The sequence below is a fragment of the Rhea americana genome, unplaced genomic scaffold, assembly GCF_003343005.1.
Source record: "Rhea americana isolate MKP2758 unplaced genomic scaffold, rheAme1 scaffold_408, whole genome shotgun sequence".
Lineage (NCBI taxonomy): Eukaryota > Metazoa > Chordata > Aves > Rheiformes > Rheidae > Rhea > Rhea americana.
Window position 1 is genome coordinate 177,779 of NW_028186544.1, and position 13,474 is coordinate 191,252.

A 13,474-nucleotide genomic window follows, 5' to 3' on the forward strand; every position below is an offset into this window, starting at 1 on the left:
CATTGGCATTTAGTATGGACAGCTTGCCAGAGTTCTCCATGCACACCAGTCCCACCCTGTCCAGAATGAGCTCCGTCTGTCTCAAAAAAGTATTAAATATCTCAAGGAGATGAGCCATCTTTGGAGCAGTATGCCCTGAAGTGTAGTTCAGAAGAAGCCAGCAACTCCATCATTCCCCACTTGAAAACTTTTCTCTTATGCTCTTTCCCCTCTCTCTGTGTCTATCTGTTCTTCATCCTCACTATTGCCATCTTTTTCACTGCTGTGAGCCTGTAGCAGATGCTGGAACTGGCCACATGTGCCACAGAGACAGTCAGATATGAAATGGCAGCCAGGAGAGAAGAGTGGAGAGATYTGATCGATTTCTCACCCTGGGAGACAGCTTCTTGGGAGAAAGCTTAGGGAATGGTGGAGAGCTTGGATCACCCTAAATTGTGCAGGTTGCAGTGAAGTATTTATGCTTTACTAACAAATGTTAGTCCAGTGCTATCAACAGGGCCATTTTTCATGAGCGCAGAACACATTGGCACCTTCCTGTTCCTTTACCAAGTACCATCTCCGTGAGCATCCCACACTGCTGCTCTGTTCCCCTGGAACCCACTGGCCACATGGGTATGTCAGCATGCATTGGATGAGGGAGTCAGGATGGATATTCCTTCTCCTCCCAGATGTAAATCCATGAAAAAGGCAGCAAGAAGAGTAGTTTTGCCAGGATTTGTCTGACACTTTGCCAGGCCACAGCCACTCAACAGGCTCAGCTGTCCTTCCCATCTCACAGAAGGGTGAGATGTAGAGCTCCCTTTCCTGATGGCTTCCTATTCTAGACCAAAGACAAGACCAGAAATAAACCTGGTATAATGTARGGATGTCTTTCCCTTTCTGAAATACTCAAAGGTCTTTGGCACCGTGTTCAGGTGGTTAAAATTGGCTCCCGACAGACTAGAATGGGACAGGTTACTAAAGGTCATGATGAAAGTATCCTGGGAGAATATTGCTCTTATTAAGGTGGAACTCAACCTACTGCTTTTAGTTTCATGAGCATTAAAGTCACACCCTTGAGCAGAGAGAGTAGGGCTTCTGCCAGCCCTCTGACCTTCATCGTGCGGTTGTGCTTGCATCCCAGCAGTTACTGCCTGAGCTTCTGCTTTAAGACATTCCCTCCATACTTTTTTTCTAGCTAATAGGCTGCATAATTGGACGTCAAGGGACCAAAATAAATGAAATTCGACAGATGTCTGGAGCGCAGATCAAAATCGCCAATGCCACAGAAGGATCATCGGAACGCCAAATTACCATCACAGGAACCCCTGCAAACATCAGCCTCGCTCAATACCTCATCAACGCCAGGTGAGACCCACTAGCGGAGGCCACATCAGCCCAGCCCTGCCTCCATGATCCTCCCATAAAGAGAGAGGCTGGCTGAATAAGTCCTGCAGGAGCTCAGAGAGTAGCACTTGCTCCAGTTACTGCAGGCTAAGAGGGGTTTCATGAGGCTTTCTGGGCCGGCACATGACATGCACAGTGATGGTTTCTTGCTACGTCCTCTGAGTGGGGATCAGACGTCACCTACGGGCCTCTTCTCAGACAAGCACCTTGGCTGGGGACCGGAAGCCATTTTGTTGCTGTGGAGCAGCCACGGGTTGTGCTAGAGCCAGCGGTGGGGCTGGTCACTTGCCCACTTGCCATGCTTGCTTGAGGATTTTGCTTATAACTAGGCCAGCTTACTACTTTTCCCTACAGACAAGGTAGAGCTCTCAGACAGGACCTGAAAGTGGATTTATTCTGGTGGTGGGAAGGCATAATCTGAGACTGCTTGGTGGGCTGTCCTCGTTCTCGCTGCAAAATCATACAGACCAACTGTTTCTTAATACCTTCTAAGAGCCTCTTTAACATGGGTCCAGACCTCCAAAAAGCTTTCCTCTATCAAATGCAAATAATCAAATAGTCCAATAAATGAAAGACGTGGGAAYGGCCTGATTGTTTCCTTTCATATCAATACTTCTCTAACAAGTTTGGCACAGCAGGACTTTCCAGGGACACATAGGAGCAGGCTGAACAGGCTTTCTCAATGCTGATTCTAGTTGAGGTCCTGATGCTGTCTGTGTTATACTGGGTCATGGATCATGTAAGCTGAGCCTGCTTGTGGCAAGCAAGGAATTGCAAGGGGAGATTATGTGGGACAACATAGAAATTGGTATTGAGGTGAAATTGGCTGACTTTATGCTGGCTGTGAGCTGTTTTTAGGAGAACTTTGGATTTATGCAAACCTGTCTGCCTGTGAGTTTGCAGTTGTAAGTGTTATGGACAGGGAGTCTTAAGAGGACGCAGGTCCTTTTCCTGACTTAGTGCCCTTCCTTAGAAACAGCCTACATAGCAGAGCAAACTGAGGCACCGATCTCATGAAGCTGGCTGTCCACACTCTCCAGAGCAGGCAGAGTTGGTACTGTGAAAACCAGCTACCAGCACTATTACTGTAGGACATGCACTGCTCTGAGCAGCCTCTGGCAAGATGAGGGTCGAGGAGGGGGAGAGCTTTTGGTGAAGATTCTTATTTTCATTTAGGTGAGGAACTGGGAGCACTGGCAAGATCTGTATGAGCTTTCTTCTCCTTGCACCAACCCACCTTAGCCCTGACCTGCAACAAACTCTGCCATTCTGTCCTGACCCTGCTCCCCCTTTAATGTGCTAAAGCACCTCTGCTGACCTGTGGCACCTCTCTGGTGTCCGTGTCTCCCTGTTCCTCCAGCTTCACAAGAGAGGGATGGCCCCCCCCCCCTCACTCCCCAGAGGTGCTTTGGAAGCACTGTTTGAGCTGCTTTCCTGACACCTCTTAAATCCCAACAATTTATTTAGAAAAGAAAGGGAAAGAAAAGTGAGGGGCTCCTTGCTATTGGGGAAGGRCTAACTGAACTGCAGTTTGCACTAAGACTAACAGAGGGAAGGAGGGCAGCCTGGCAGGGGGAGGACTGGATATATCTCTGATTCCCACTGCTTCAATATCCAGAGGAAAACAGAGAGACCAGGGGAGCTTGAAGGTTAAGAGCCAGAAGGGCTCCTGGGGAGAGAGAGGCTAGGACTGTTACCCGTCTGTAGTGCAAGAGATGCTTGTAGAAGTAAGGCCACATGGTTGGGTTGTCTCCTACCACCACTCATCACTGGTGGGCATCTCTGCCACAATGCAGTGCCAGGGATGGCATTACCTGGATAGCAGTGAGTGTTTGTGCCTGCAGGGGGAAGAAAAGGCAGCATATGCTTAGCTGGCTATGTGTTTCAAGTCTTTGCTTCTGTGGGTGCCTGCCACCTCCATTAAGGCCCCAAAACCCCAAGTGACATGTCCTCAAGTCACCCTGTATCAGGCTTGTAACACACTGCCATAAGCTTCAGAGGCTAGAAACCATCCCCTAGTCCTGCTTTAAATCCCTCCCCTTCCCACCAATCTCCTGAGCTGCCCCTTGTCAGCCAGACTTCAGGGGCTGAAGGAACCCATTGAGAAGCCATGGGAAAAAATAAATTCACATAATTCAGGATAGTGATACGACTCTAGAAGAGCAGAGAATCTCTCTCCCCAATTGCTGACCTTTGGATCCAGACCTCCCTCTTGGTTAGGTGCTGGGAGCTTATGGGTGTCCATCAGAGGATGCCTCCCCATTGCGGGCACTGGGAGAGGGTGAGCCACACTTGGGCCACATGCTCAATGTCCAAGTGGCCACACAGGGGGAAAAATGATGCTTGAGCCCATTTTGTGGTGTTGCTACTTATAAGGCTGGGCTGGATTGCTGCCTCATGCTAGAGCCCCAGCAAAGACAGCTAGAGGATGAGTGGGTTATAGGCAAGAGAAGGAGTTTTGACCCGTTTTCTTTTCTACTCTGGTTATTAAGTATTTGTTTTTGTCTCCTCCCTCCCCCTCTCTTTGCCCCTGTCTATTCTAGGCTGACGTCTGAGGTCACTGGAATGGGCGCACTCTAATTTCCACCCACCATCCTTCATTCTGCATCACCCGACCCTCTCAAGCCAATGACACTCCACCCAGCTTGTACAATCTGTATATTTACCGTCTTCCCTTTATCTCCATAGATACTCTTTTCTTTACTAACAAATATATATATATATATATAAATACACACATATGCACACACTGGAACATTTCTTTACTGTGCTCCTGGTACTGCTCCTGAACTCTTTAGTTATGGTCCTTGTTTTCAGTGTATGGTGTTATTACTTCATCTGCTTTTTAGGGGGGGTGGGTGGGGGGTTTCCACTGGTGAGACTTCAGAAGATGATGAGTCTCTAGTGTCAGTTTAGCTTAGCTATTTAAACGTTTGAGTTGACATTGACGGTACTTACTGTAGCCTATGGAACTGTGATGCCATCCAGAGCTGTGCTTGCTTTGAAATACTTATTTTTCTCGCAGTTATTCCTTTGATGTTCCTGTTTTGTTCATTTTGCTTCTCCTAGCTCACCTTTGTGACCTTGAATCCTTGCCCTGAGATTAAGGCATAGTTTTTACCCCATGTTATTTTGGAAGCAGAATGTGCAGGAGCCAAGCCTATGTGCATGCATTGGTTCACATACACTCTATTCCCTTTGCAACATGGCAGGGTCCAGACAAGTTATTTTTATTACTAAAAGAAGGGAATAATAATCATTAAAAGTACTCTTTTTTAACTAACAAGCAATTGAAAGTAGGAAGAATTCAGTTATACAGGATTGAAATCCCCAGGGGCTTTTGAAAGCACTCTCATGACAATCCCCACAAGCGACTTTTAGATGATAGCTCAGGAAGCTCTGTGAGCYGGCTGTGTTTGTCAATGTTTGTATTCAATAAACGTCTGTGCAGCTCTGCTACCAATGGGCTCCGACTATTCTTCTCCTGGGTCACCCCACAATCTCCAGCATGATCCTTCCCTCTGTACCATTTTATCTACATTGACAGGAGGTGGGGGTCATGTACAAACTTAAAAAAAAAAAAAAAAAAAGAAAGAAGAAAAACTTCTCACTGAGTGATGCACTTATTGAGTGGTTCTAGACCTTCTTTTTATAAAGGGGAGGCTACTTGATTTGCACAATGCTTCATTTTTTTCCTGAAATTAATTTTCTTCTTATGGTATGCTAATTAACTTCTCTTACTGGCCTCCTTGTCTGGACAGATTTGCCATGTCTAGGCCACATGCCCTTCCCTGGGATCCTTTGGGCTCAACCCTGCCTTCTGCTTCCAGGATCTTGTCTTTATATCACAGATTCTCAGAAYGGGTAAGGTTGGAAGGGACCTCTGGAAATCATCTAGTCCAACATCCCTGCTCAAGCAAGGTCACCTAGAACATGTTAGACAATTGCGTCCAGGTGGACTTTGAATATCTCCAGAGAAGGAGACTCCACAACCTCTCTGGGCAACCTGTTCCAGGGCTTGGTCACTCTCACAGTGAAGAAATTCCTCCTCACATTCAGGCAGAACTTCCTGTGGTTCAATTTCTGCCCGTTGCCTCTTGTCCTCTCACATGGGACAACTGAAAAGAGTTTGGCCCCATCCCCTTGACACCCTCCCTTCAGGTACTTATACACATTGATAAGATCCCCCTCAGTCTTCTCTTCCCCAGGCTAAAKAGGCCCAGCTCTCACAGCCGTTCCTCATAGGGCAGATGCTCCAGACCTCTGATCAATTATTTCACAGCCCTACACCGGACTCTCTCCAGTAGCTCCATGTCTCTCTTGCACTGGAGAGCCCAGAAATGGATGCAAAACTTGAGATGAGGCCTCTCCAGGGCTGAGTAGAGGGGCAGGAACATCTCCCTCGACCTGCTGGCAACAGTCTTCCTAATGCAGCCCAGGAGACCATTGGCCTTCCTGGCCACAAGGGCACRTTGCTGCCTCATAGTCAATTTGTCATCCACCAGCACTCCCAGGTCCTTCTCTGCAGAGCTGCTTTCCAGCAGCTCAGCCTTCCGCCTATACTGGTGCCTAGGGTTACTCCTCCCTAACTGCAGGGCTCTGCACTTGTCCTTGTTGAACCTCATGAGGCTTGTTTGTCTCCCCATTGCAAAGGGTCTCCATGCTGGTGGTAGAGAGGATTGCAGCCTAGCCCACTGCCTCTCCTGAGTATGCATTTAAGTTTTACATTGAGTGAGAAGGAGCTGAGCCCTTTGCTCTAGGAACTGAGTGAGAGAAGCCTGCTGAAAACACAGGGTGTGATATACCATGTGAGACAGCACAGTGAAGGATACATCACACTGGAGTGGCTGAGGTGCTCTTCATCCAGGCATTGCCCACTTTTGGAGTGTTTGGACTTCGCAGCTTAGGTTTGAGTCAGATTTCTTATGTTATTTTGCAAAGAAAAAAAAAGAGATAAACTCAGTGTGATGTGGGAGTCTGGCAGCTTCTTTATCATCATTTGGGCATGACTGAGGACTAGAGAAAGGTATTTAAACAACAATTGCCCTATTTCCTAGGAGCATGTTGATGACAACAACAAAATCACATGGAAATGTCAAACTCAACTTCTTTCAAAAGAAGATAGCATGAAGACATGCTAGTTTCTTTGGAAGAAGCTAGAATGCTTTGCTTTGACTAAGTCCTTGTTATCTGTCTTGGTTTTGCAGTTTATAGGATCTTAAAATGCTACAGAGAGGCATCCACAGCCATGCCACCGGGAAAAATATACGCACATCTCTAATGATGATGTAAATATTCAATGCAACATGACCATCACAGTTAACAAAATAGCTTTAATGTGATGTTTTTTCCCTATCAAAGCAATGCATTTTATCTAAATAGAATGATTCAACCTGGAAGTGACTATCTCAATATTCCTTCATTAAATTCTTGGGAATTTGTTATTTTGTGGGAAAGTGTGGCTTTGACAAGAAGGAAGTGGAATAATGCCTCATCCTTCTCCCACTTCTGGTGTCCCTCTCTCTTTCTGAGAGGGGCTGGCTGAGTATTRTGCATGTGTGCATGGCCTCAGCTGAAGGTCTCACCTCCATATCATAGCCTTCTTAGGTCATCTTTGCAAAATTTAAGTCTTTGGAAAATTGTTCTATGTTTTTTTCACAGACTGTAATTTCAAAAGGATTTTAGCAAATACAATATATAGCACATAATGGCAGTTGAAAAAAATAGATTATTTCCCCTAAGGGAAAGTGACTTTCACCATGGAAACAATTTAAATTTAAATATTCTCTTTTAGATGTAATTCATTTTTTTAATGTATTCATGCCTGTCACTTTTAATTATCTAATTTCAAGCTCATGGCCCATTAGAAAGGGTAATTTACACCCCCTCCCCAGTGCCTGCAGAGGTAGGGTTTGTAGGGGATTGCTCACTCTTGGTGCTGTGGGAGGGATGAATCCTTAATCTCATTTTTCTCCTTGGTCACAGAGGTGGAAAGATGTTTGGAATTCTGCGTAAAGTCCTTTTGACAGCTTTCTCATTGCGTTTGCAGAACCTGGGAGCGCAGAAGTCCAGCTCCTCATAACTGCAGAGCCTCCTTGCAAAGAGCCCTGATGTGGCAGGCAGCTTCCAAAGGGAGCCAGCCCTGCGACAGCTGGTTTGGGMGCTCTCTGAGCCCTCATCTCTCACYTTGCCATGGCTCGTAAAACCCAGGCAAGGGCAGCCTTGCCTGGGCTCCTGCTTTGCTGCACTACAGTGAGTGGAAGAGAGCGACAGGGCAGTTAGCATGCACAGCTTGGCCAAGGCCCTAAGGAAACCCCAGTTGGCACCCGTGCCTCAGGAGGAAGAGCATAGGTAAAGTCCCCTGGGCATAACTTGGTGCCTGGCTACACCATGGAGTGGGCTTATATCCCCAGYCCCTGTAGGTAATGCTGTGCCACTCACCTGGACAAAGTGCCAGCTGTCACCTCCTGCTGCCTGTGCTGAKGGGTGACAAGCCTATGGAGGGGTGCCCCAGCTCCTGGAGCCAGGATATATGTAGAAACTCCCTCCAACTGGTCACTAGATGTCTCTCTTGCCCTGTTTTTTGCATGTGCTGTGCTCCAGCTCAGGTCCTAGCTCAAGTAACTGTGGGGGGTCTGGGGGGCGGGGGGGCTGTCTGCCATAATCTAGTTTCTCCTCAAGTTCCCCTAAATGCATTATTTTCCTCTCCTACCATGTGCTGCCCTGGCCTGTCCATCTTGCCCTATGCCAGCCCCAATGGCTGTCCATCTCAGGGGCTGTGCCACAGGGGCTGTGGCCCCTGCTGGGAGGTGTTTCCTACAACCTGGGATGGGACCTACATGAGCAAGGTGACATGCGAAAGTGGAGATGCCTGGGCCACAGGCAATAGTTGGGTGTGCAGTGATTCCAGCCTCAGCCCCTTCCCATCTGCAGGGAATCTGGGCTCACATGCCATGCTGTTGGGAAGGTCATATGAGAAATGGCGCTTGAGAAGGGGCTGACTATCCTCAGCCAGTAAACAGGTTCTCTCCTGGTGATAACCTGTGCAGTTGCCCAGCTGAGCACCATTTCCACAGACCTTTACAGAGATGGCTTTACCCATCTCAGCCGCCTGTGCATGGCCAGACTGGCAAGTGGGACCCTGAACTCTCAGCCTCATGTCTCCCCATACTCTCTAGCTACTGGTTACACCAAGGGAAGAGGTTCTCAACATGAAATGCCCAAATTTCATTGCAACAGGCTTGAGCACATTTGATTCTGGTGGCCTGACATTTCGCAGAAGGAGGACATTTCATTGGAAAGCTCTCAAGCGGCTCTGACGACCCTCAGTGCCTTGTGTGCACAGAAGGGGAATGGATTTCCTTGGTTCACTTCAGAAACACTTGCAGCTGACACTAGGCCTGAGCTCAGGTTGGAACAACTTGCAAAAAGGTCAAGGGCTCGGTACAATTCTCCTGCTCCTGTGTTCAGTATTACTAGGATCAGTGCGCTGCTCAGAGGGTTATTTTTTACTTTCCTTTCAAAAAAATGCAGCTGTGGATCTTAATCAACTGTGCTGTGCTTCAAGCCTGAGGCCTCAATCCAAAGGGTAACGTGGCAGTGACTTTTAGGAAGCACTGAATGTACCAGATGTGCAACTCTTCTAACTCCAGATGTGCAGCTCCTCCTACTCACCCTCAGCCTAGTTGTCTTGCAAGAGGAACAAGGGGTACCGAATCACTCCAAAAGCATCCCGCAGACTAAATCTGTCCAAGTGCGAAACCAGAATGTCTCAGGATTCCCACATGAGTGTTTATGCAGCTTAACCACAGGGATGTCTCTTCCCAGAAATCTGTAATCATGTCGGCTCCACGCACAGGCAGCAAAACCAGTTAGGAGATGAGTTAGATAAAATGGAGTGATGAGAAAAATCCCTGACTGCTGGCAAGAGGCGTTGTAGCTGTACCATGAGCTTAACTCCATGCTGAACTCCAGCTCCTTCTGATTTAAAACACACATATTGTTTCTATAATAAGCTGTTCTGATCCCAAAAATGGAAGGCTGGGATGTGCATGAGGACTTGCATATTTGAAACACTCCCAGAATGCTATGCTATCTTCTGGTTCCCTGAAGCATCAGTGGCATTTTTATATCTAGCAGAAAATGTACATCCAAGAGCATTTGTGACTGGGCCAAAAGGCTAACTAGTGCTGCATGAGACTTTGGACCACTTGGCTCTGGCCCCTCTCTGGATTTTGACCCTTCAGGTGAGACACTGAGGAGCCAGGCTGCTCCCAGGGCATTGCAATGGCAGGCCATTAGGCAGCTAGGATCCAAACTGAGCACAAAGAGTGCTGATCAAATGGGGCAATGGCAAGTGCTTTTTAACCCTCTCCAAAGAGTGGGATGGAGGGCTGGAGTAACATTAGCTCCAAATTTGGGATTGTATCCATCACTTAGGGTCAAACTGAAACAGAAACCTGACAAGGTTTTCATTGTAAAGGAGAGAAAGAGACAGTTTCTTTTAGCATCACCTGAGAGTTTTCATTTAGTGTTTCTTGGTAGGATTGCTGAATCTTTGCAATCTCTTTCTTCTGGGGAAAAGCTCCCATGTAGGCGTGCCCACACTCCTTAGAGGCTGTGGCCAAACATGCCATAAACCAGCTGTGCAATGCCATACTCTGAGGTTACTGTTGCAGGCAGTACCATCCTTATCTGGGGGGGGGTGGGGGCATTTCTACTTGTTACAAAGCACAGAATCATGCTCCAAAATGTCTCAGGAGAGTGCCACAGAGGAATGGTGCACTGTTGGCAACTTCCTAAAAAGCTAGTTAAAAAAATGCAAATTTTGCATCAAAGAGAAACTTCCATTTATGTTTAAAACAGATTTTTCAGTTTCACTTGCAACAAACAGATGCTTGATGGGTAGCTGGAGGGCTCATGGGGCTGGATCTTTCTTGCTCAGTGGGGCTGCTTCCAGCCCTGCCTTGCAGGGGAGCARGGGAACAAGGCAGCCACTTGCAGAAAAATGTGAGTTGTTCTGACTTTGCTCTCTACCAGACTTGTGCACCTGAAATGCTTGACTGATGAGGCCAGTCTCTTGCTGCTGTCCTTGAGGCACTGCGTTTGCAGAGCAGAGGGAGGGAGGCATTCAGGGGTGATGCTCAGGCCAGAGACATCCACAGTGTGTGGTGTGGGATGGTGTGGTGAGCAAGGTGACCCCTCCCCCCCAAGTGAAGGATGGGGAGCATGACTTGCCCAGGGGACCCCTGCTTGCCCCATTGCTGCTGCCTGCCCTTCCCAGACTGTCCCCAGAGAGCTGACTGTTGGGACCGTCCCCATGCCTCAGCTGCACTGCTGCTTGCTCTGCTTCTGTCAGCAGGCCAAGGTTGAGGGGCAGCTACCGCAACCTGCACATCCCCGCTCTGCCACCCCTCTACCTCAACCAGCATCTGGTAACAATGCATTTTCCGGCATAAAGCCTGTGGCATTTGTGCTTTTGAATGTCTCCTCCAGGACTCCCAAAGAGCCATTTTCAGTGTCCAAGTACACAGCCTCTGTCTGCACCATCACTGGCCACACTGTCAGGCTGCAATGAAAGATTCATCTCAGTTCTAGACAGAATAAAAGCTGGAAGATTCTCAGCCTTTCATCCAGGCTTCTTCCCTTTGCCATCTTTTGTCCCTTTCTTCTTCCCAATCAGCCTGGTAGTTTGCATATCCCAGAGTTCATCCAGCCATCTGTCCCTCTCCCCACCTCTCCCTTGGGAGGATGCTGGGAGGCTCTCCATGAAGATTGCGGTACTTTCTCTGGCAAGACTATTCCTGCATTCAGGAGTGTCCTGGAAAAGCAGCATCCCCATGATCTTTTCATCCCTCCACCCTCTAGATACAGGAGTCATGCAGGCAGTATAGGGCTATATGGTATTCATGGTCTTGGGGTCCAACCACTTCTTAGCCCTTCTGCAGAGCAGTGGTACATTGCATGAGTACCTTGGAAGCCTGGCATGTTTGTGCAAACTTGTAATATATGGTAGGGTGTGAACTTCACCAGAAAAAGGAGGTTTTTTGCTGGTATTGCTGGGTCGTCAGGCTGTCAGTGAAGAGCTCGGCCTTCTAACTGTGAACCCAGGCTTGGCCATTGGGGCACAGATGTCTTAAGCATCACATTGGAGCATTTCGGAAGCAATGGGGGAGTTGCTCAGAGCGTGGTTGGGGTTGGGGGGGAGGGCTGAGACAGCCTTGTGTGACTGCAGAGCCCAAGGCATGGGTGGGGACAGATCTGGAGGAGGAGGAGGCTTCTGGGAGCCTCAGCTGAGCCCTGACCATTTTCGTTAATTGACTTCCCAGTTCTCTGGATCCAGAGCCCCATGTGAGAAACACCTTCACTGCATAACTGGAGCATCGCAGCAGACGTTGCACTGGGGGCTCACGCTGGAGATGCCCCTGAAGACACTGCCAGCTTTTTGCTAGCTTCTCCCTCACCACGGTCATACTGTTGCACCCCCGCATGGCTGAACTGGAAGCACAAAACCACCCTGCCTGTAAATGAATAGACTTGTGTTTTGCTAGGTGGTCCCTGACATGTCTGCTCCCTCATCAATGGCTTGGAGGATCAGCAGGGAMTGGAAAGCCTGAGCAGCGGCTTGGAAGAGGATGGGAGCTTGTAACCGTCTTGTATGGCATGGGGCTGCTTGCAATCCAGCAGTACCAGCTTTTGCAAATGAGCATTTCTCTGTTTCTTCTTGTTGTTTCTTTTTCACTCCTTAGTGTCCTGCCAGCATAGCTCTAACTTAGTGCTTCTTCCCACCCCTGTGACATGTATTTGTTTGTGCCCCCAGCCTACATGTCAATCTTTTCTAACACCGCACTCCTCTAGGTAATCAAGATTTATCCTGTACTTCATGGCTTACTTGTGTAAATGCAATAAAGCTCTTGCTGTTTAAGGCCCTCTGCCCAGCTAGTGGTAGAAGGCTGGAGTGAGAACTGCCACCTCCCTCCACTCTCCAGGCAGAGAGAGGCTGGCTGCAAATGCTGTTCAGTTGCCCCACAGGCATGGCCATGGCTGCAGCAGCCAGTGGCAGGATGTCCCGTTCTGGCATCAAGCAGCAAGTCTGCAGGAGGGACTCTGTGGGGCCACCCTGCTCTTGAGCCTGGTGCCTCAGGAGCTCCCTGTCTTTCTGCGCCCATCTCCCCAGAAGGGTTAACACAGCAACTCGGCCCACGCAGTTCTTGAAGTAAACTGTAACCTAGAGGCGGCCGGCTGGAAAAAGCGCCTCAGATTCCTGGCTCTGCTCTGCATCAGGAAACGATCACGCACAGGAGCGGAGCTGCCAGAAGGGGAAGGGGAGCTGGATGGGGGGGAGCAGCGCAAAGAAAATCCAGAGCTTTCCCAAAAGGCATCCAGGCGGCAAAGGCTGAGATTCATTATCTGTCAGGAGACATGTTTATAGCAAATGTGAGTCACCGCCAGGCCCTCAGAAGGGAGCAGCCCATGACGGGGGCTGCAGGCCAGCTGAGGACAGGCAATTCAGCTGGGGGGATATGCTGCCCAGCATGCCTCATACAATGGCTCCTCTCAAGTCAGCCCACCCCAGGCCATCCTGGTGCCATGTGCCAGTCCTGGAGCTTGGCGGGGACCCGCAGTGCTATTTCATGCTGCACTGCAGCACGCATTTTCTCCAGGAGGCTTGGTTTCTCACTTGAGAAATGATGACATACCGCTACCCCTCCCTGCCACACTACTTGCCCTGATTTACCTTGACACAGCTATGCACATCCTTGCTCCCCAGCTGTCATGCCATGATTGCTGCCAGACCCCCACACTCATCTGACCCCTGTGCTTGGATAAGCTTTCAACTCCAAGGTTGCTGTAGAGGTAGGAGTGCCCGTAGCTCAATGTAGTCCTGTGCAGGGTATCACCCACTGATTAGCAGAAGTCGAGCTGCCTGGCTAAATCCTATGCTTTGCATTTGGCCCAGACACATGTGGGGTTTCTRACCCCACCCTGTCTTGGCATAAGGGCTGAAATGCAGCAAGGCAGCCAGGAAATTCATTACTGCCCTCCCAGTCTCAGTGGACCTCGGCCTGATGGGGAAATGAAGATAAAA

General features: G+C 48.8%; 1 protein-coding gene across 3 annotated transcripts in view; it reads left to right on the forward strand.

Moving 5' to 3' along the window:
- The window catches only part of PCBP3 (poly(rC) binding protein 3), a 93,693-nt gene extending 81,902 nt beyond the window's left edge, over nucleotides 1–11,791 (forward strand). For 2 of the 3 annotated variants that reach the window (XM_085314567.1, XM_085314568.1), the window contains 2 exons: nucleotides 1,178–1,347; nucleotides 3,930–4,230. In XM_085314567.1, the coding sequence (XP_085170693.1) occupies nucleotides 1,178–1,347; nucleotides 3,930–3,966 (207 nt within the window). In that variant the 3' untranslated portion in view covers nucleotides 3,967–4,230. Of the gene's footprint in view, nucleotides 1–1,177; nucleotides 1,348–3,929; nucleotides 4,231–11,714 lie in introns of those variants that run through there. The other variant, XM_085314569.1, reaches the window with a different exon arrangement.
- The last annotated feature ends 1,683 nt before the right edge of the window (nucleotides 11,792–13,474 follow it).